Below are 22723 nucleotides of genomic sequence, written 5' to 3'. Positions count from 1 at the left end.
ACAGCTTGATATGAGTTTCAGAGAGTTTGCTGCACTGAAGTGGGTTGGTTGATACATTACCAGCCTTATTTGAACAAACAAACAAACAAACACTTTTAACTTGAGAGGAAAAGTGAATTTTTAGGCCAAGAAGAGTTACCTTGGGCCAGTGATGGTGGCAGAGGGGTGCTCAGAACAGATCTTTCAGTGTTACCCAGGTAGTGAAGTGGTTCCTGCTATGTCTAAGCAGTGGGTTTGCTCTATATATAAATATATATATATATATATAAAAAAATATATATATTATACCTGAAAGAGCTCAGGTGCTCCTTCCATGTCACGTCTGTCCCTGTCCTGACCAAACCATATTTTAGCTCCTGTTGGTTTGAGGCAAAGCTGAGGCAGCACCCCACAGTGTGTTGTAGCCTTCAGTAACACCCAGCTTGCCCAGCCCCATCAGCTCCCCAGGGATGTGCAGTGCAGGAAGAGCAGGTTTCCCGTGCATTGGGCTTGGTGCTGTGTACTGAGGAGGAAGAGGAGGATGAAGAAGAAGCCATCTGTGAGGGGCAGCCTTGTTTTGTGGCAGGCATATCATACTGGAAACAGCCCTGCTCTTCCTTCATGGCTAGGAGCAGTAAAGATCATTTTGTGGTGGCAGCCACATTCCTGGGACTGGGGATTCACTTTTACACTGATTGAGTCAGATGTTGTGTGGCCTTGGGGAGCCACTTTCAGGGCCAAAAGCATGAGAGAACTGTTCTCCAGTGGTGTTTGGAACTCTGGGTGGACGTTGGTGTCCAGAGAAGCTGTGGCTGCCCCTGGATCCCTGGAAGTGTCCAAGGCCAGGTTGGACAGGGCTTGGAGCAGCCTGGGATGGTGGAGGGTGTCCCTTCCCATGGCAGGGGATGAAATGAGATAAGATTTAAGGTCACTTCCAACTCATTCCAGCCCTGCAGGAATCCGTGTGTCATGGCTGGGTTCTGTTCATGTCCCTGCAGGTCTGTGTGTGCCGTGGTTGTTAATAACTTGTGAGTGGGTGACCAACCAGGTCCCCATGATCCCTCTTCTGCTCAGCTATGCCCCATTTTCCACATGTGTTACCCCAGGAGTGATTTGATGACAGAGGACACTTCCTGAGGGTGCTGTGCTTTGTTGGTCCTGGTCCTGCTCACTGAGATGAAGGCGTTGCTGCCTGCTCAGGGGTCTGTGGTGCCGTCTCCCCTGTGGGGCAGCAAACCCCAGGCAGTGGAGGTGGAACACCCTGCTGTGGTCCACTTACATCTGGTGCCTTGTCTCTATCAAGGGGCTGAGGCTGCTGGAGGAGATGTTTTCCATGAATTTGGTTTTCCACTCAGACCAGAGGGGTTCCCTCAGACCCAGTGCTGGGGTGTATGAAGGCAGCAGGAGGGACAAGGGAGATACAGAGAGAGGTGGGGTGGCTGGAAGGACAGCAGGGATGGGATGGGATGGGATGGGATGGGATGGGATGGGATGGGATGGGATGGGATGGGATGGGATGGGATGGGATGGGATGGGATGGGATGGGACCAGCAGGCTGGCTCTGCAGTGGGGTAGGGTGGGGGTGTGGTGGCAGGCCTGCTCTCTGCCCAGGAGGGACACAGCCCCTGACACAGTCTCCAGAACACTCTCATCCTTGTGCTGCTCACTGCTCCTCCTGGGTGCCTCAGGGAAAGGTCTTCCCCAGCCTGAGCTGCAGCCCTGGGTCCACTTTGTCAGAGGCTGCAGTGGCAGCGGAGCAACCAGGGATGGGAAGGGAGGAGAGGGGAAGGGAGGGAAGAGGAGGGCAGGGAGGGCACCCTCGTTTGCTCTCCATGCTGTAATTAGCTGGGCTGGCAGGCAGAGCTGCTGGCAGGCTGTTGACACCCAGCCAGGCTGTGGGCACGCAGGGCTGTGTGTAAAATGCATGCTGCAGGACAGGGTGTAATTAATTAGCTGCAGGCCCTGGGAGTTGGGAGCTTACTACACGGATCCAGCTTCTCCTGCCTTTCTTATTTTTTAAACCAGTGATGAAAGATGGAACTTTACCTATAAAGCAGCATAAACATGTAGGAGGATGGAAGTGCTCAAGGTCAGGGTGGACAGGATTTGGAGCAACCTGGTCTAGTGGAAGGTGTCCTTGGCCAGGGCAGGGGATGGAATGGGATGAGCTTTAAGGCCTCTTCCAATTCAAACCTCTCTGTGATTCTATGACCTGGTATGCCCAAATATTAAAAAATGACAAAACTATTTGTAAATACCAGGCATCACATGAATGCAATTATGAGATCAGGCAGCTGACATCTCCAAAATGAGACAAAATAAAAAACCCACCAGGTTTTAGCAGAAACACAGGCCTGGCCACACTCCCCTCCAGCACGTGCTGTGCTCAGGGCTTCCCGCTATAAATAGCAGCAAGTTCAGCTCCACAGCTCAGCCCTGATCCTGCAAACACTTAAGCCCAAGTACAGCTCCTTCCCGATGTGCTCCAAGCTGCTGTAATAGTTTACAGGCTGTAATCACAAAAAAGAAGGAAAAATAAGGTGGAGAAGGGAGGGTGTGCAGCCCACCGGCAGTACTGGTGATGGGTGACTGGGCAGCCTGTGCTCCCCTGCCATGTCCTGCACCCTCCCTGCCGCTCCTCAGGGCTGGATGAACGACACCACGGAGCCAAAGTGCCCAGGCCTGTGCGTGAGTGTCCCTCTGGGTGCTGTGGAGCTGGCAGGTTTCCAAGCTCCCGTGGTTTTGCCAGCAATGTGACAAGTTCTTCCATCCGGAGAAGCAGCAAGTGCAGGGTCTGGCTGTGCCGGCCCCGGCAGAGCTCCGGGAGCTCCTTCCACAGGGAGACTCCAGCACAGAGCCTGTGCGTGCCTGCGTGGCTGGCTGTGCATGAATGAGTTCCTACAGGCATGCAGCACTACAATAGCAGTGGAGAAAACAAAGTTTCCTGGATGAGCTCTCAGTAAAGAAATGCTTTGAAGCTTGGGTCAGCCTTAGCGTGGTGTGAGCTGCGAGGGGTTTGTGGGTGAGCTCCCCTTGGCACGGGGTGTGTGGCTGGGGAGAGGCTCAGCTGGGGAAAGCAAGGCTGGGAAGATGCTGCAAGGGGTGGGAAGGCAAGGAGGGAGTGCAAATGGACTTGTTTAATGGGGGTGCTGCAGATGCTCATGAGCAGACTTGCCTTTCCTCCTGCAGGAAGGCAGGCTGATGGAGCTGGTGCTCCTTTCACAGCTGACGAGGAACCCCAGGTCACTGTGAGGGTCTGTGCTGCAGCCAGCAGAGCTGTGTGGGTGTAATTGCTGAGGGAGAGAGATGGTGGGGGGTCCCTGGAGCCATGGATTGTGTAATCAGGGCCAGGCTCCTTCCTCCTGCTCCAACAGATTCCTGCTCCACTGTGGAGTGAACCTGCAGGGGTGAGCTCCAAGCTGGAGGAGAATGAAGAGGAAACAGAATTAATGACGTTGGGAAATTTGACCCTGTTCTGTCTTGGCCTGGTCCTGAAGAGTGTACAACCTGCTGGCAGGGCCAGGCTGAGCTACAGAAACATTGGAGTGAGGGGCCAGTGATGGGGCTGCTGTCCCTGAGAGCCCATCCCATCACTGCCCTAGGGCTCAGGGAGAGGGATCACAGAATCATGGAATACCCTGGAATGGGCCCACGGGGATTGGACTCAAGTTGGACCTAAGAGCTGGACCCAAGTCCAGCTTCTGTCCCTGCACACACACCCCAACATCCCAACCTGAGCATCCCTGGAGCTCTGGCAGCCTCGGGGCTGTGCCCATTCCCTGGGGAGCCTGGGCAGTTCCAGCACCCTCTGAGGGTCACCCCATTTTCCAAAGAACCAGGTTTATGTTCGTGTTTCAGGCCCTAGAAAAACACCAAGACCTCCCCTCCTGGGTCCCAGCTGTGAGAGTGGGTGAGCAACCAGAGTTGCCATTGAGGCTCTGCTGGAGCTGGGTGATGCCCACCTGCTCACAGAAGGATGTCCTGGCATTGTGAGGGGCTGGGGGCAGGCTGGTGTCTGAGCAAGGCTGTGGCATCAGGGAGACACTGAAACACAGCCTCTCTTCCCCAGTGGGTCTGTGGTGTCTTGGGCAGGTGCCTGGAGGACACCAGGAGCTCCCCAGCTCCCAAATGTGGGGTTTGCTGCTCTGCTGGGGGGTGGCTGCAAGGCCTTGGTTCTGTTCTCTGGATTACCTCAGTGTACCATGTGTGCCTAGCCATGTTTCCCTTCTCCTTCCCACCTCAGTGGTCCAAACCCCCTTTTCTCTGGGTTCCAGCTTGTTTTTCACCTTCTATTGGACTCAAAGCCCAACTTGGATGTGCCTCACTGCTTGGATGTGTGTGCACAGGGTCAGGACTGTTTACAGGAGAGTGTGAGAGCTGGGTCAGGCTCCCACTCTGAGCTGGCTGGGATGAGGAAGCTGTGGAAGAACGAACGTGCTGGAGCCACTGGCATCCTCCCCTGGCTGGAGGGTCTGGGGGGTATCACCACCCCCTCCTTGGATCCTTTGCACTGAAGGCAGGAAGAGGCAGGATCACAATGGTGAGAGGCTGGGGCTGAGGGCTCACACCCCTCCCGTGGCCCCACAGGTGCTTTGGCCTTGCCAAAATACCATCTGCTGACAAAGACCCTCCTGTGATTCCAGTGGGTTGTGTCCTCTTCCCTCCTTTCCTTGAGCCAGCCATTCTTGTCTGGGCAGCACTGCCTGCCCCACTTGACCCTTCTGCTGCCACCGGATTTGTTTGCTGAGTCACTCACTCTTTTTTAGACACCCTGATTGTCCATTCCTTGTTCTCCATACTTCAGCACCCAGGCAGGATCTGCTCTCCATCCAGGATGGCCTTTGGGAATCTGGGCTGCCCACAGCTTGGTGGCCCAGAGCTCCCTCTAGACTGGGACCCACACTGAAGGCAGGAGTTACCTCTGTGATTTTCAGCTCAGCAAACTGGTTCATCCAGCCTGAAATTCAGGTTTTAGGATTTGAGGGTTCATCTGGCCTCAGTTGATGTTTTGGGGCTGCTTGGGGCGCTGGCAGTGCTGTGGCTGTTTGAGGAGTGCAGTTTTGGGGGCTGGTGATGGCAGGTGGGATGGGTGATGGAGTCCACAGAGAGAAGGCAGCATTCCCAGAGCCCTCAGCCAGCTCTTGCCAGAGGGCTGGGGGGAGATGGGGTGCATGGAGTAGCCAGCCTGGCCCTGCTCCAGCCCTTGCTTGGGGGGATGCTGTGAGCTGTGATGGGGGCTGCCATCTCCTGCCTCCTCCTCCCAAACAACCACTCACGTCCCAGGCTCTGAATTTTATTCCCCTTCTGACAGTCAGGCATCACCTCCTGATTACTCATAGCTGCAGCATGTTGCAGATCCACGGAGTCTGAGGAATGGCTGTGCCTGGGAGCAGAACCACCAGGATCCAGGGTGACAGCTGGGATGGGGGAGACAGGCTGTGCAGCCGTGGTCCCCAAACCCTGCCCTGCCCTGGGGGCCAAGCACCTCCTGCCCATGCCCAAACCCCCCTGGAATCTGTCCAGCACAGCTCCAGGTGCAGCTCAGGCACACTGAGGTCCCAGCAGGTGACAGTGGCAGTGTGGCAGCACAGCCTGGAACCAGCCATGGCTCGTGAGTTGGTTTTGCAGAATCCTCTTCTCTAGCATGGAAAAATCACTCATCCCTCAGTTTTCCTCTAGTTTGTTTTTAGTTTGTTTGTGTGGGCATTGATTACACCGGGAGTTACCGAGCCAGATTTTATTGGAATGACTTAGAAAGCTGCAACCTGTGAGCAGCCACCAGTCTTTGGGGATTATTTTTGTGTAGTTGCTAAATAATTGCATGAGGCTTCTTCAACCTTGCTAATAACTTTGTTCTCCCAGGGACACTGCCTAGAAAAAAAGATGAGCCAAGATTATGCTTGGCAACATTTACGAGAGGAAAAAGTACAAGAGGATTGATGCCTGCTGGTGGGAAGAAATAAATAAAACAATATCTCTTCTTGGTCTGTCCATGAACATCCTTGTTTCCAACCCCAGGTCTGTTATCTCCCCAGCATGGCTGAATTTTGGAATTCAGCACACTCCTGTAAATCACTCATCATTTCTGCCTGCAGCATGTTGTGCTAATTCTGACTAGGGACCAGCAGGGCTGGCTCTGGAGATGAGCTGGCCTAGGGAATCTGGGCTGCTATCTTACCTACATTGTATAACTCACACAATTATTTAGTTAGTGCCTGAAAAGTGAAGTTAAATGGATAAATTCAAGTGTTCCTGTTGGCCCAGATAGATTTCATAGAATCAAGGAGTGGTTTGGGTTGGAAAGGACTTTAAAGCTCATCCTGTCCCACCCCTTGCCAGGAGCACCTACCACTATCCTTGGTTTCTCCAAGCCCTGTCCAACCTGGCCTTGGAGACTTCCTGGGATGGGGCATTCATCATCTGGGACAGCACCCTTGTGTCCCACCTTCCTCTCCTGGCCCTGCTTGGGCACTGGAGGGATGTAGTGGATATCCTGGGAAGTTTTGGTGGCTGTCCTGCCCAGTGCCACGTGCCAGGGCAGCAGGGGCTGCTCATGCCCCCACGGGTGCCTCTGCCCATGGCCACAGTCCCTGACCTCATTGTCTCAGGAGGAGAGGGTGGAGATGGGTGCAAGCCTTGCTTGAGGTGTTTGTTTTAGAAAGACAAGCTGATAAAAATTATTTCATTAAGGGACTTAAACTGTGCTTCCTCAGCCCTGAGTCATCAGTGAAGTGAGCAAGCGAGGAGCAGCAGTGGGTCCTGCCGGAGGGTGACTCACGCTGCCGCGTGGGGCTCGCAGGGACTTGGAACTGGGTGATGCTCCTATCCCTCTGTCTCAGGATGGCTGGGGGCTCCCAGCACCCTGAGCAGCAGCAGGAGGTATCTGGGAGCCTGTGAGGCTGACAGCTCCCATCACTCAGCTCCCATCAATCACCCTGAGTAGTTCCTGCTGTGCTCATTTTTCTGCTATCTCAGGGATGCATGGAGTGGTTTGGGAGATCTGGGAATCTCCTGGAGATCTCTCAGCCCAATCCCCTGCTCAGTGCAGGATCACCTACCCTCAATTATCCTGGACACTCAGGACCATGTCCAGTGAGTCTTGGATGTCTCTAAAGATGGAGACTTCACCGCCTCTCTGGGCAGGTTGTGCCAGTGTTGGATCAGCCCAATTTGGTGTCTGGCCATTGATCTGTGGGGCTTTGCTGAAGCTTCTTGATTCTGTGACATCAGAGAAGCAGCAGGAACAGCCACGGGCTGTCCCCATCTCCACCTGGTGGGGTTGCTCAGAGCTCTTGGATATTGAGCCGTGGTGACATCTTAGAACCACAGAATCACACAATCTCCTGAGTTGGAAGGGATCCACCAAGATCACCCAGTCCAACTCCAGCGCTGCACAGACACCCCAACAATCCCACCCTGTCCATCCCTGGCAGCGCTGTCCAAACACTCCTGGAGCTCTGGCAGCCTCGGGGCCGTGCCCATTCCCTGGGGAGCCTGGGCAGTGCCAGCACCTCTGGGGGAAGAACCTTTCCCTGAGATCCAACCTGAACCTCCCCAGCACAGCTCCAGCCATTCCCAATGAGCTTCTCACCCCAAAGGGAAGCTGCTGCTTGTGTGATCCCAGCTCTAACCCCAGAACTCTGTGTGCCCTGGGCTGAGCACGAGGATGTCACACATGCAGACTGACGTACCCTGTGCCGTGGGGTGGCTGCAGCCTCCCCACTGTGCTGGTGACCAACCAACATCTCCATGCCGTGGAGAGGGTTACCCACAACAGAATCACATCCCCATCTTGCTGGCTTGTCCAGAGCTCCCTTTTGGTTATATTTTGGTGACAGTGGATCCCTGCCTGCTTCAAAGCTGGGGTTCTCTTCTTCCCGCTGACTTTGGTGGGAGCCCTGTTTGGTTTTTGGCAAAGGGAAGCTTTGGGATAGCTCTTGCAGGCCTGATTAGCATTCGTCCCCGCTGCTCCCGCTGTTTCGAGCTGGAGCTCGCCATTGCCTGGCAACCACAGAGCAAAACTACAACAGCGCCCGGAGCCCGGCGGTTGTGCGAGGCTGGGGACCACCAACACTCGGGGACAGGGACAGCAGCGGGGCCACCCCGCACTGCTGCTCACTGCCCCCCACCCCACAAGGGGCACGGACAAGGATCACCCCCAGGACAAAGAGGAAGAGAAGGAGGAGGAGAAGGCGAGGGCTGTGGCAGTGCAGCAGCTTTGGTGACACCCAGGTCTGGTGGGTCCGTGTCTGTCTGTCCCATGAGCGTGCCGCTGTGTTTGGCACAGCCTGCCCTGCACATCCCGTGGTGCAGGTCCCGTTCTGTGCTCAGGGGGCTCAGTGCACTGGGGCCAGGGCTGGGGGCCAGTCCCTGCTGTGGACAAGTGGTGTTGGGGGAGAGACTGGGATGTGTGTGGGGCACACGGCCCCAGCTTCACGGTGTGAGGAGCTGTGCTCTGTGTGTGCCATGCACCCCACGTGGGGTCTGGGCAGTGCCCATTGCCCACAGCGGCCCCAGGGGGAGGCTTGGCCTCACTGGGGTCTCACAGGGGACCCTGGCACAGCCCATCTGTGGTGCTCTCACACTTCTACTCCATCATGCTGGGGCTGGAGTTGGAGGGACAGGAACCCGAGCGAGCATCGGGGCTGTCTCTGCTTCCCAGTTTTGCAGGTGCTTGGGGACTGATGTGGTATTCTTGGCAGAAGAATTTTATTGTCCTGCTCCTGGCAAGAACTGTGGGCCTGTGGCTCAGCCCCTCACCTGCCAGAGAGTCTTTGCAGGTGGTGGTGGCTCACCAAACGCACCAAACCCTGCACTTAGTCCTCTTTCCAGCTGGGCAGATTTGAATGGACTTGGGTTGCCTCCTGACACAAGGTGCCACACTTCTGCAGGAGACACAGATATGCCTGAGTACATTGAGTTCAGATCTAATGCATCCTCTCACCTCTAGTTTAATTCTCTATTTTTACATCTTTGGCTGCCTGTGGCTAGAGGTCCAAGCTGTCCTGTCCAGCTAGCACACTTAAGACCCATCGGGCAGGAAAATAACATACATGTGCTTTTCAGTGCCTCCCCACACATCCTCATCAGTGATACTTGCTTGGCAAAGGGTTAAAAAAATAAATACATCTGTCTTTTGTGTCTTGCAGAGCCTGGGGTCAGCGGACAAGAAGGACTTTTACCAGCCAAAGTAAGTGCCAGTAGCATTGGTGAGTAATTGCATGGAAATTCCCGGCTGGTCCATATTACCCAGCAGCTCCATTGCTAAGATTAGACATTTCAGTGTACAAGAATAGCTGCTGCAATTACACAAGTGAGGATAACAGTGGAAGAGCTGTCAGTCTTGCTGGCTTCAGGGCATATGCAAATCCTTCCATCAGGTCAGAAGGAACCGTGACAGCTTGACTGAGCCTGGGGGACAGAGCCGGGAGAGGGGGGTGCACGGGTGACCTTTCCCACCTCTGGCTCCCTCTGCTCCTGGTTTGCACAGCTGAGCTGCTTTGGAGAATCGAAGGGTTTCCTTGTGTGTCACAATGGGCTGATCTCCGAGCGTGTCTCTCAGCGTATTGACGCTGGTGCCCGTTGTCTTCCACCCGCTGTGCTTGGTACACCACTGTGAGCTGCAGGGGGACAGCAGGGCAAGGGGCTTCTAGAGCTATGGACATGAGAAAGTTACTGCAAACCACTTCACCAACACAAGCTGTTGGTTACTTGGTGTGTGGATTGGGTAACAAAACCTCGCTGCTGCATGGCACCTTGCAGGTAAGAAGGTTGTGCTTGCTGGCAGCACAGGTTTGTTCCCATTGTCATTTGGATAATGGCAGACTCTGTTAAAAGCCCTGCTGAGAGGTTGGGTTCTGCCCTGGTACTGAAATATGTGTTGTGTGCTGAGCACTGTGGAACTTTGTGTTGCTCCTGATTTCTTTGGGGAAATGAAGGTCTTCTGAAAAAACCAACCAAACAAAAAACATAGCTGGATTTGAAGTTGTGGGACAGTGCTCTGATGGGCAGGATTGTCGGGGGAGCATGGCTTTGGAAAATTCAGAAGTTGAGGATATTTCTCCTCCAAAGCTCACTGTCCTTCTGCTCTTGCTCACTCTTTGCTGCTTTCCCAAGCATTCCTGCAGCGCTACATCCCAGAAGTGCAGCATCCTTGGTCTGAGCTAGGCTTGGCTTCAGAGGAAGCAGCAGGGGTGACAGGCTGTGTCAGGGAATGCTGTATGGATCTGCCTGCTCACTGGCTGTGGTGGGAGAGTTGGCTGTGTGTATGTTCTTCAGTTATCTGCTGATTCCTCTTTATGCCACCAAGAGTTTTTAAAAACTCAGTGCTAGCTTCTAGGGTCCATACTGAAAGTCTGGTTTGAGGGAGCTCCTCTGCCTGTTCACCCCAAGGCAGTGTGGCTCATCAGCTTTCCAAGACCTCAGGCAGATAAAGACTTCTGGAAATACAGAATATCTGTTTAATCCCACATGGCTCTCTGGGAGATCAGAGGAATATCACAGGAGGTTATGGAGTCATTGTGGATGCCACAACAACATGAACACACATTTGGCAAAGGGCTCATGGCTGTGTTTCTGTGACCTCTGCCAACAGCTGTCCAGGATTTCGGTGCTCCTGAGTGTTGTGCTGTGTTTGTGAGGAGTCTGTTTTGACAAGCAGGTTTAGAACAGATTGAAGTGTCTCCCATGTCTCGGTTCCAGCTGAAGCTTTGGGGAGGCTTGAAGTAGGAGATTTGGAGAAAATCTGTAAAGAGCTCTTACTGTTCAGATTTCCTGTCATTTCCTGTGGTTTTGGCAGTTGGTAGCAACAATTTATGGTGCTGTGTTTATAATTCATCTCTGAGAAATGAGGAATGTTTCTCTACCTTGAATGGGTGAACGTGGGCTTCCCATCTTGCTGAAGGGTGGGGGCTGCCAGCTCTTGCAGGTACAGGATGTTTTATGGGTGTTTATTTCTCTGTTCCACAAGGCCACGGGACCTCCATGGTTTGACCCAGCAGCTGTGACTTGGCTGGTCATCACACTGTGACTTTGGATAGTGCCCAGCCCATTCACACTCCTCAGTGGCAGTTTTGGGGTTGAGATGGGTAAGTTTGTGGCTGTGATGTGGCCTGGTACCACTGCCCCCATCCCATCTGGCATTTTGACCCACCAGTTGATACCACATTGTCTGTTGGAACCCATCTGCAAGGCTGGACCGGGTGCTCTCGGTGGAGCCCTTCAGTTTCTGGCAGGGCTGGAACTGGTCTTCCTCAGCAGAGAAAGGTTGCTGGAAAATGCCAGAGGTTGGGTGGCCCTGCCAAGGACTTGAGGCAGCTCAGCTCTTCTGCAGCAGCCCCACAGCCCAGATTCACAGTTCTCCAAGGCCTGGGCAAGGCGGTGGCAAACAGCCAGAGCAGGGGAAGCAGCTGGTTCCCAGAGCTGAGCTGAGCTGAGCTGTAGTGGTTCCTGGACACATCTGTGCAATGAGACTGGTGAGCTGAGAGAAGTCTGGCAGTGTGTGGCTGGTCCTGAAGCTCCCATGTGCCAGAGCAAACTTGACTGTGCTTCTGCTTTTCCTTTTCTGGCTTCTGAGGCATTGAGTCACCTGCCACCAAAGCCCTGAGCCGTGGGAGCAGGATTGGAGCCACCCTGCTCTTGTGTGAGGCTTTGGGGCTCTCCCATAGCAGGTCCTGAAAGCAGAAAAAGGAGACACACATGCCGAAAGTTTTGTCACTGCTCGTCCAGGGAGTGACTCCTGCTCTGTTCCTTCCATGTTCAGCCATCTGCTGAATTTCCTTGTGTCTCCTGGAGTGACTCCTTTCCTCCCTTTGTTGCCTCTTCCCTTCAGAGATGGAGATGCTGTCCTCACCCCACAGTTCCTGTCAGTCTGTCTCAGCCAGCAGGCGGCTGTTCCCTAGGCTCCTGGAATATCCCAGTGCTGATCAAGGGCATGGAGATGTGTCCACCCTTGCTCATCAGCCTCTGATGGCCCTTCCCCCCATCCCAGTCCAGCCATGAGGTTTTGAGGTACAGATCTCCTCAGCACACGGGGAGGTGCAGTGAGGGTGGATCTCGGCTACAGGAAGTCAGAGGTGCCCAGAATGGAGCTGCTGGAGCTGAAACGCTGCTGCTGCCTGCTCTGGGGGATGCCCTTCTGCTTACAAGGGCTTCAGTGATGGTATTTATAGATGTTCCTGCAAGAGCTGGCCCATATCAAGAGCTGGGTCTCCTGGTTTTTCAGTCTGGTTCCCTCTTCCCATGGTAAATAGAAGGATGCAGCCTGAGTCGAGAACACTGAAGCATTAATCTTCAGAAAAGTTACTTCAGCTGAGAACTGAAAGGGGTAGAGAGCAGCCAAGGAAGGATCAGCACAGGCACATAAAGAGCTCCTGTAGCTCAAAGACCTCAGGGAAGAACCTGATGTGTTGGGAATGGCCACAAGTCCAGCTGTTAGTCAACATCTGCACAGGCATCCTCACCTGCAGTGACTGCTTCAGCCATCCCACATGAACAGGTACAGGTGCCTTCCTGTGTTTCCAAAACAGTGTGTCCCGATGTCAGAATGTGTCCAGTGTGTCCAGATGATGGTTTATCCTCACCTAACAACTCTCATCTGATGCAGTCTGGGCATGTGCCTCCCCCAGTGCAGCCCAGGCTGCAGCTCTGCTGTGTCTGGGATGTGACAGAGTTTGTAGGGATGGGGGAAGGAACATCAGTCCCTCTGATGCTCACTCTTTTGTCAGCCCACTTTTGGAAGGTGCTGATACAGCTGTACAGCTGTAATGCTGTCAGAATAGCCAGGCTTCCAGAGGTCCCTCCAAATTTCTAACACAGGGACCTGACTTCTCTGTCAAGGCAGCAAGGAGACAGTGAGTGAGGACCCAGGGGCAAGGACAGCATGCTCAGAGACAGGAATAGGCTTTCCTGGAACAGGAGGTAATAACTCTCCTGGCAGGGCTGGGTGGAAGTTTCTTGACAGGAACTGAGGTTGTCCAGTGTGTTTGCTAATTGCCCCTGACACACATTTGCTCTTCGGTGTCAGGAACTCATCTTCTTTAAAGCAGAAAGAAATGTTGGTGGCAGTGACACTCATAAACCCCCTAGCAAATGCAGACTTAAATACCTGGCTTTAATAAAGTGTCAGTGCTTTGCAGTGGGAGCTGCCCTCATCCCCCTCCCTGCGCTGCCTCCGGTGCTGAGGGCGATGCTCAGCTGTCAGGGAGCCTCACTTGGGAGCAGGGAATATGTGCTGGGCACTCTGAGGTGTCAGGAGAGAAACAGCTGCAGTGACACGGAATGCTCTCCATTGAAGTGCTCCTCCTGTCCCTTGGGATGGAGCGGCTGTCCCGGAGCTGTCCTGCAGCAGCCGGATCCCAGCATCCTTTCAGGGAGGCGCCTCGTGGCTCTGTCTCCATCTCGGATTAAACGCTGCCCCCGCCCTCTGTCCTCCAAGCTCAGATGTGCAAACACGCGGGGAACCTTTGAAACCACCTCCAGAAAGCAGCAGCTCCTGTTTGTTTTGCCTCGAAGTCATTACACAGAGCTGTCTCTGCAGCTAATTATTTGTCACCTGGCCCTCACAGCAGAACATTTCATCTCCCAGACTCCAATCTCGCCATACCAGCCCTTAGATGAAAGTGTTTCCTTGCTGAATCATTATCTTGTAAAACATTGGTGGTTTTAAGGCTCTAGAAATCAGTATTTACATTTTGGAAGCATTAAGGACCATCATAATAAGTGCGATGTGTTCCTAAGCCAGGTTTTCATTTCGGTCCCTCCCTTCCCTTATTGCTGTACTATTGACAATAATCACACACAAATAGGCTGTGTTTGACTTCTGTGGTGGCTGAGAGTAGTTCAGCTGGGAGCTCAGGTTCCAAATGCTGAGCAGAGGGAGGAGGGACACATGGGAAGTGGGGAGGAAGAGATGGTGCTGGTGACAGCAGGGAGCTGTTGGTAGGAGAAGCAATGCCAAGATCACCTCTCCATACTGAAGGATACTCATTGGGGGTACTCAGTGGTGCAAGAAACTGTCCCAAAACCACCTGCACAGGCTTGGGGAATGCTCCCAGCTTTGGTTGCAGGGAAGGATGAAGCACCATCACCGACATCTCTGGTGGCAGTGGTTTGGCAGAGCCGTGGAGGGTGGAAGAGAAGTGTTGGGGTCTGTGGGGTGGGTGCTCTTGGGGTGGGTGCAGGTTGGAAGCTGAAGGGGAGTGTAGTCCTCCAGAAGGGATCATGAACACAGTCTCCTCACTGCTAACCCCAAATCCTGGCCAAGGCAGATATCTGCAGAGACAAGGAGTGATCTCCTTTATAGACAACATAACTAAAAAATATCCTGGTACTGGTTGGGGTATCCTGGCAGTGGGGTGAGCCATACAGCAAACTTATAAAATATTTCCCCTGGAGTTTGGCCAGTGGATTCAGTCTGAGCTCCAGGCAGGTGGAGGGGCTTTAATACTTTGGAGTGCAGAGAAAGGAAGGGAATCCTGGCACTTCAGAGAAATGCAGTCATTCAGTGAATGGAGAGCAGAGCTGACCCTGAGCAGCCTGGGTGTTAGGAGAAGCAGGAATGAGCAGTGGGAAGCAGCAGGGAGCTGGGATTAGCAGAAGGGGGAGTGAACTGGGGGGTATCTCTTGGCATGGGAGAGGGTTGCTCTGGACCTTTGCAGTGGGTGCAGGAGTTCAGCTGATCTCCTGCCAGTTCAGAAGAGCCAGGTCCAGGCTGCTCCTCTGGGCTGTGGAGGGAACGGGACGGAGCCCTGAGGAGGAGCGGTGCTGGCAGGGATCTGACAGGAGCTCAGGCATGGAGGAGCCATCACCCTGCTGGTTTGCACTGTGGCCTCTGGGCTCCCTGCCCAGGGTAACATTGCTGTTTGCTTGGGAAGCTGGAAACTGGTACCAAGTTGTACCCAGGGATGAGAGCAGGGCCCCCTGCGAAAGGCCTGGCTGTCCTGCTCCTGTCCCCTCCCCACAGCAGCCTGCGAGGGCAGCACTGCATTATTTGCAGTTTTTATTATTTCTTATTATTTGTCTGGGAGGTCCTGCTGAAGACCTTGGTTCTGGGGAAGTCTGGATGAACACAGCTCTTACTCATTTTCTTTTTTATTGCTCCTTGGGTAAGAGTGCTCGCCCTGGGCTCCTGTGCCCCCTGAGCCTGGAGGATCATGGTGGGATACTCTGCACACAGAATGGGTCCAGAGGAGGCCACAAAGATGCTTCCAGGGCTGGGCCCTCTGCTCTGGAGACCTCCTGGGAGAGCTGGGGGTGTTCAGCCTGGAGAAGAGCAGGCTTCAGTGGCACCTCATTTCAGCCTTCCAGTACTTAAAGGAGTTATTAAAGAGAGAGTGACTATTTTACATGGACAGACTGTGATAGGACAAAGGGGAATGCTTTTAAAGTAAAAGAGAGGAGATTAAATTCGGTGTTGTGGAGAAATTCTTCCCTGTGAGGATGTTGAGGCCCTGGCACAGGGTGCCCAGAGAAGCTGTGGCTGCCCCTGGATCCCTGGAAGTGTCCAAGGCCAGGCTGGATGGGGCTTGGAGCAACCTGGGATAGTGGAAGGTGTCTCTGCCCATGACAGGGGGTTGGAATGAGATGGGTTTTAAGGCCCCTTCCAACCCAAACTATTTTGGATCCATGGTTTTTCAGGACACAGATGCCCTGGATGGCATCAGGACCCTTCATAACCAGAATTAAGTATGTTGGCCCAAGAAAGGTTTGGACAAGGATTTGGTTTTAGTGGTCCCTGGAGCCCAAGGGGCAGCAGGAGGAGTTCTTGGGGCTGGCTGAACTCATTTCACTGTGCACTGGGTGCTGCTCATTTCACAGGAGCACTGGACCAACTCCAGGCCCTGTGCCCACTCTCCCCTGGAAATGGCCCTCCTGCACCCGGTATAAAATAAAGTTTGAGTTTCTTGTTTCTCTGCAGCCTTTAATGTGTTAAGTGAGGTTGCAGTGTAGGGTCCTACTGTGCCAGTTGTCATAGAAACTTGCAGGGCTTTTTTTCCCTGATCCCCCCCCAGCCCCTTTCTTTACACCAAAGCAGAGTTAGATTTTGTCCCCCTGTAATTTCAATTCCATTTCAATTAAAAACCTGCCTGGGCCTGATTCCCTGTCTCCAGCACTGCCACACAAGGACCCAAGGTCTTTCTGTCGTGCTTCCTATTGTCCCAGCTGAAGGCTCTGTGTTCCTCAGTGTGTAGCACTGAGGGGATTCTGTCCCCATGAAATGCCAGCAGGGATTGAGGCTCAGCCCTTGTCCCCCTGCAGTGCTTTTGGGCAGCACAAGACTCCTTGCTCACCTTGGGCTCCCTCTCCTTGCTGCTTTTCCAGAAGGAGGGACCAGAGTGGGCACAGTCCCTCTGTGCCTGGGCACTGGGGCTCCCTGAGCCACTGCTGGGGACATTGGGATGGCATCTGCCTGCCCTGCTGCTCTGAGCTCCTGTCTGGTGCTGGGAGGACGATGCTGCCAGCTCAGCACCCAGGCTGGCACAGGAGGCACCTGAGCACCAGCTGCAGCCCTGCAGCGATTGCAGTGCCTGGCATTAATCATGGAAAGGCAACTGAGCGTAGGAAGACGGGCATTTTTTAACCAATAACCAAGCCTGCATTCTCCTCTAAGCAAGAGAGCAAAATGTTTGCTGCAGTGAGTCAACACAGAGATGCTTTAGCCGTGGAGGTGCTGCTCCCACCCACTGCAGACATCGGTCCCAAAGACAGCCAGGTACAAAAGGGAGAAGTGGGGAGAGGTTTCCTGAGCTGCTCAGCCACTAATCCCTGCTGGGCTTTCTCCAAGACAGAGGGATCCTCTCCTTCATGCTTTGCTTCTGGCTGGGGACTCCCCAGAGGTAGCTGGACTTACAGCTCAGAACTCCTGCTCTGAGGAGCTCAGTGCCACCCCATCTCCTCATTGCTCCAAGGCCAGGACTAACTCATAGGATCCCAGAATGGTTTGGGTGAGAAGGAACTCGAAAACTTGTCCAGTTCCACCCCTGCCATGGGCAGAGACATCTTCCACTGTCCCAGGCTGCTCCAAGCCCCATCCAGCCTGGCCTTGGACACTTCCAGGGATCCAGGGGCAGCCACAGCTTCTCTGGGCACCCTGTGCCAGGGCCTGCCCACCCTCCCAGGGGATAGTTTCTTCTTAGAATTTAATGCAAACCTGCTCTCTGTCAGATTAAAGCCATTAAACCCCTCCTGAGCCTTCATCCTGTGCATGGCAGGAGTCAGCCCTGGAGCTCCAGTTGTCTGCTGGGATTCCTTTGGGTGGGATTTAGGTCTGTTAGATCACTCCTTTGGCCTGCCATGTGCTGCAGGGACATGAATTGCCCATAAGCTCCTGAGAGGTTTTGGTTGCCTTCTGAGAGTTATCTAATTCTCTGACCATCCCTGAGATGTATCTAATCCTGACCCAAAACTCACTGGAATTTACTGGGCTCCACTTCCCAGTCCCTGCCTCCTGGCATGTCTCGCTGATAAAAGCAGTTGGCACCACTCTGGCTTTTGGTGGGTGGCAGATTTTTATCAATAAACTCAATATAGCTCAAATCTTTTGCAGCATGATATTTTCTCCAGCTGTTAGATCAATTTTGTGACTCATCCCTCCAGGCTCTGCTGTTTTAGTGTCCCCTTTAAACGTGGACACCTTAATTGTAGGAGTGGCAGTGGCAGTCCCAGCAGTGCAGTACGTGCAGCTCTCCTGCTCTCCCCCAAGAACTGCATCAGCTTTTTTCATCACAGCATCACATTAGAGCCTTGTGCTGGACTGCTCAACCGTGGTGACCCCTGACTCTTTCTGGAGGCTCCCTCTTGTCTGGGATCCAGTCCCTGTTCAAAAATACAGCCTGAAATCCCTCTCTGGAGCAGTGTTAGCCCGTGCTGGGCTGCATTATCATGTACAGTGTTTGAATGGGCTCAGCATTACCAGGCAGCCCACATTTCCCTCTCTCCTCATCAATATTTACCATTACATCAATCTTCCTGTCATCCGCTAATTTTTTGAGTGAGGATTTTGTATTTTCATCGTGATCATCAATGGAAATATCGACTGGCACGTTCCCCATGGAGCCTCACTAACGATTCCCCATTGACACCTCCTGTGTCAGACCTGTCAGCCAGCTCTAAATCTATTTAAAATGCTTGATATGGGCTGCACAGCCCCATCTTCTGAAATCAGAACATCAAGGAGCACTGGGAGCTCTGCCTGCACAGGGCCTTTTCCTGCAAGCCAGTGTTCATTACACAGTGACATCAGGCTCATTTGACAAGATCACTTCCACCAGGACACACCAACTGACTTTAATTAGAACTTACATCCTTTAATTATTTCTTAATTTAATTCCAGATGAGCCCTGCCTTCTGGGTCCTGTATCAGGCTGACCATTTGGTTGTTAACTAGGTCACCCTTGCTGCTGGCTGGGAATGTTGGGGGGAAGGAGCCATTTCCATCTGGATGTGGCAGCCTGAACTTTGCTCAAAACAAGCAGCAGAGCCCAAAAACCTCTCCCCAGGTTTGGGTACGTGTTGGCTGTGCTGGCTGCTTGGTGCTATTTTGCCACATTCGATACACATGGAAGCTAATGATTTAGGAGAGCTTCATCTCTCCTAGGAATTAGTTTACTCACATTTTTTTCCCAAACACAGAATAAATATGGACTATGTTTTCCTTTTCTGCATCATTTCAGCAGTCCTACAGACTCTGCTTTAAAGTAGCTCCAGTGCTCCTTAAAACCAGACCTATTGCTAGCCTTTGTTTGGCTCCCAATAGCATATTTTCCATGTCCAGCCAAGCATTTTCCCCTTCTTTAGCTTACCTAATGATTTTCCTATATATTGTAATACTTCATTTGTATTGACCCCTCTATTCTGGACTCCATGGCAGGAGGTTGGACCTAGATGGAACACAAATCCTCCCATGGTTCCATGATTTTACTGCTCGCTCTCTAAGTCTCCCAGCAAGCTGATACATTATTTCTTATCCATTGGGAACATGCATTTAAGGCTGAGCTCCTGCAGCTGGCTTAGGTATGATGTGCCTTGTCCCAGTCCTTGGTGAGAAGGTAAATATGTGTTTATTCAAGCACCAACTGCTAAAAGATCTGTAATTCCAAAGAAAAATGTATAATGGTGTGTATTGTAAGTGTGCAGTGCCCTCCTCTTCGCTCCCTGCCACCCTCCCACGCAGGCACAGCCCATCACATACAGCAGTGCAGCAGTTCCTGGAGTGCTGAGTGCCTTCCCTTTCTCTCAGGAGGGAAAATTTCCCATTCCTCATTCTCTGTTCTCCACCTTGCTGCCTCACGTTGTCTCAAGAGCTTTGTCCCTCAGCACAGCACAAGCAGGGCTCTGATCCAGTTTCTTGGAACAGCCACAGATTCATCTGGGTTTTTATCCAAATACCATTGTGGGTTTTTTTCTCTCCATGCTCCCACCTGCAATGCCAGATCAACAGCTGGGCCACGGCACTGGAGAATCACACGAGGGTCTGGGTTAGAAGGGACCTTAAGGATCATTGAGTTCTACCCCTCTGCCATGGGCAGGGACACCTTCCACTGTCCCAGGTATCTCCAAGCCCCATTCTTGGAACACTTCCAGGGATGAGGCAGCCACAGGTTCTGTGAGCAATCAGCTGGATCTCCAGGAGCTCCTCTGGCTCTGTCTCTGGGAGGGACAATCAGGTGGGATTGGGCTGTGCTTGGCAGACTGCAGGGAGACATGGAAATAGTGCTAATTTGCTCAGGGAAAAGTGTGACTAAGGGTGTTAAAGGAGGAAACATGCTGTCTTTACTGCATCCTGACAAAGCTGTGTGCATGGAGGGTGATCCAAGGATTTCAGCTTTCCTCCAGGTTTCTGGCATTGACAGACTCAAGATTTAGGGCAGTGTGCTGGCTGTGCAGTGGGAAGGGATGAGGGTGAGGGTGCTTTTTTGTCTCTTCAGGCTTAGGACATCATGTGAAAGGGTATCACGACCAGCATTCCATCTCATTTATAGGGAAATTAATTCTCATCTCCCCATGGACTGCACAGGGAGCCTGGGAAGGCAGTGCAGAGCTCTGCCATCAGTGCTGCCACTGGTGGCTGCCACATATACTGAATATGGGATGAGCTGATAATAATCACTGAAGAGGCATGGAACCACAGAATGGTTTGGGTTGGAAAGGACCACAGATCTCATCTTGTTCCAGCCCCTGCCACAGGCTCCTCCAACTATCCCAGGTTGCTCCGAGCCCTGTCCAGCCTGGCCTTGGACACTTCCAGGGATCCAGGGGTAACCACAGCTTCTCTGGGCACCCTGTGCCAGGGCCTGGAACAATGAATAATGGTATTTACACCGAAATTTAAGGCTTGACTGAATCAAGCTGTGGACAGGCCAGGCAGGCTGATTTCAGGTGGACTTTGGAGCATTTTACTAAGGGACTGTGGGAGATCAGCCACAGGAAAACACCACTTTGCCCCACATCAAATGGAAACGTGTGGTGCTTTGAGGAAATGGGCTGGAGAAGCAGATGAAAGGAACTCTAGGACCTGCAAGTTCCCATTTTTAGATTTGAAACAGAAAAGCCTTCCCAGGGAATGCTTCAAGAACACCTCTGGAGCTGACAGTTCTCAGTCAGGGTCTATTGGAGGTGTTCCTTTGCAGTTTGAGGTAGGAAGGGAAAAGCACCCAGGGAGAGAAAGCTCAGCTGCATTCATTGTCCCCTTGGATGTCAGAAGTGCTTTGTTTTCCAGAAGTGCTTATTATTCATGCAGTGTCTCACCAGGCAGCTGGAACAGAGCTCCAGCACGGGGCTCGTCCTGGCATGGGCTCTGCCATGGAGCTGTGCCGTGGCTTTTCCCTCCTCATGGGACATCCCAGCAGAGCCAGCAGTGGTGCTTGGTGCCTGCCTTTGGCACCACTGCCCAGGCCCACTGGGTCATCTTTTCCTCATGGTGTTGCTCTTTTGTCCCTCTGCATTCTAGGCTACACCTGGCAGATGTGGGGGCTTAGTTTTGCTTGTCCTGAGGGTGCTCCCAGCAGCAATGTTCCCAAAGGAGACAGCACAAGACCTGCTGTCTCCAGATGTGTCCAGGCTGCCCCTGTGCCTGCACAGTGTCTTCACTGCCTGCTTTAGGTCCCAGTTGTGCCAGGTCCCTATTCTGCAATCTGTCCACTTGACTTTGCCATTTCCATCCCAACTGAATGGTTCTGAGGATGAGGAGGATTCTGCTTCTGGGCTTTTGTCAGGTTTCTCTGTTCTCTCACCTCCCCTCAGCTGGAGTGTGTTGCTGAAAACTATGATATGAACCAGAAATCAGACTCAGCCTCCCAACCAGTTTCCAGCCATCTCAGACTGGTTTCCAGCCATCTCAGACTGGTTTCCAGCCATCTCAGACTGGTTTCTAGCCATCTCAGACTGGTTTCTAGCCATCTCAGAATGGTCTCTCCCCATCTTGGCTTTGCTGCTGTAAATCAATGGCTCCATTAGCCATGAAGCTGATCTCTGAAGGCTGGGTGGGGGGAGCGCAGCTGCTTCTGCATACACTGGCTCTGCTCCATTGAGAGTGCCCTGTGGAGTCAATCCCACCTTTCTTTGGGGTTTTGTTGGCTGACTGGAGCCCCCAGTGCTGTCCCCAGGAGGGACCATGTGCATCCCAGCAGCGTGATGGATGCCAGGCTCTCTCAGCTCCTGGGGATGTCCTGCCCCGTGGGGACACCGGAGGGGTGTCAGCCACAGCGAGTGAGAAACTGTCAATATTTGTACACAAAGGCCACGCTGAAATCCCTGTCCCAGTCCAGACATCAGAGGTGTCAGTTTTGATTTCCCAAGCACAGAGAGAGCCCTTTCAGCCCCAGCCTGCTCAGACACTGCAGCTTTAATGTCCAAGCACCCAGCGTGTTTCCACTCCCCTCAAATGCATCAATCAGGTCTCGGTGAGGCTCTGAAAGAGCCAGTTTGTTAAACAAACACACTTAGTGTAAAAAGTTTATTCCAGTTAATTGGGACTTCATTGCAATGGAAACAAATTACCCAGCTGTCATCTGCCAAGGCAAACAGCAGCGGGGGAGCAGGGGTCCTGGCCAGGCGGGAGACAAACAGCCATCTCAGGCAACCTTATTTATGGCCTTTTTATGTATTTCTGTATTTATTTGGACATTCCTGAGCCGGAGAGCTGGGCTATTGCCGAGCTGCATGCCCCAACACTTGCACGGTGCATGTTATCTGCGTCTGGGGCTCCTGGGCAGAGCTGGCACCGGCCCAAGGCGCTGCCCTGGGCTGGGGTCTGTGACCCTGGGACATCCCTGCAGGCATCTCCAGGGCTCCTGATTCACAGCACACAGGGGGTGCTGGATGGGAACGGCAGGACGAGCTGCTGCTCCCTGGAGGCTGGGGATGTGAGGGATGCGGGGCTCAGGGAGGCACCAGGGAGGGAAGGGGCTGGTGGCCACTGGGAACTTCTCTCCTGTGATTCCATAGCTCCTTGCCCAGCGCTAAACCTGCTACACCCCCGCAGGGCTGCCCTGTGTCGGCATCGAGCCCACGGGCCAATCCCCATCACCGCTCCAGAGCTGTTCTCCCTTCCCAGCCCAGGGAAGCACCTGGGGATAGTCGGGAGCACTGCCTGATGGGGCTCCCACTCATTCCCAGCTCACCCGATTTAACAAACACCCTGCCAGCACCCTTCTTCCCCTCCCGGAGCTTTCATCGGGAAAGAGGAGCGAGGAGCTGGGATGGGACAGGGAACAGGGAACAGGGAGCAGGGAACAGGGAACAGGGA

At 53.2% G+C, this 22723-nt stretch overlaps 1 protein-coding gene across 2 annotated transcripts in view; it reads left to right on the top strand.

The window, feature by feature from the left end:
• Window positions 1–22723, top strand: part of LOC107211356 (ankyrin repeat and fibronectin type-III domain-containing protein 1-like) — a 185343-nt gene that overhangs the window by 103407 nt on the left and 59213 nt on the right. For both annotated transcript variants that reach the window (XM_015643297.3, XM_015643296.3), the window contains exon 4: window positions 9129–9169. In XM_015643297.3, coding sequence (XP_015498783.1) covers window positions 9129–9169 — 41 coding nt within the window. The remainder of the gene's footprint in view (window positions 1–9128; window positions 9170–22723) is intronic.

The sequence above is a fragment of the Parus major genome, chromosome 14 (genome assembly GCF_001522545.3).
Source record: "Parus major isolate Abel chromosome 14, Parus_major1.1, whole genome shotgun sequence".
NCBI lineage: Eukaryota > Metazoa > Chordata > Aves > Passeriformes > Paridae > Parus > Parus major.
The sequence above is the reverse complement of the archived record's forward strand: the minus strand, read 5'-3'. Positions and strand labels throughout refer to the sequence as shown.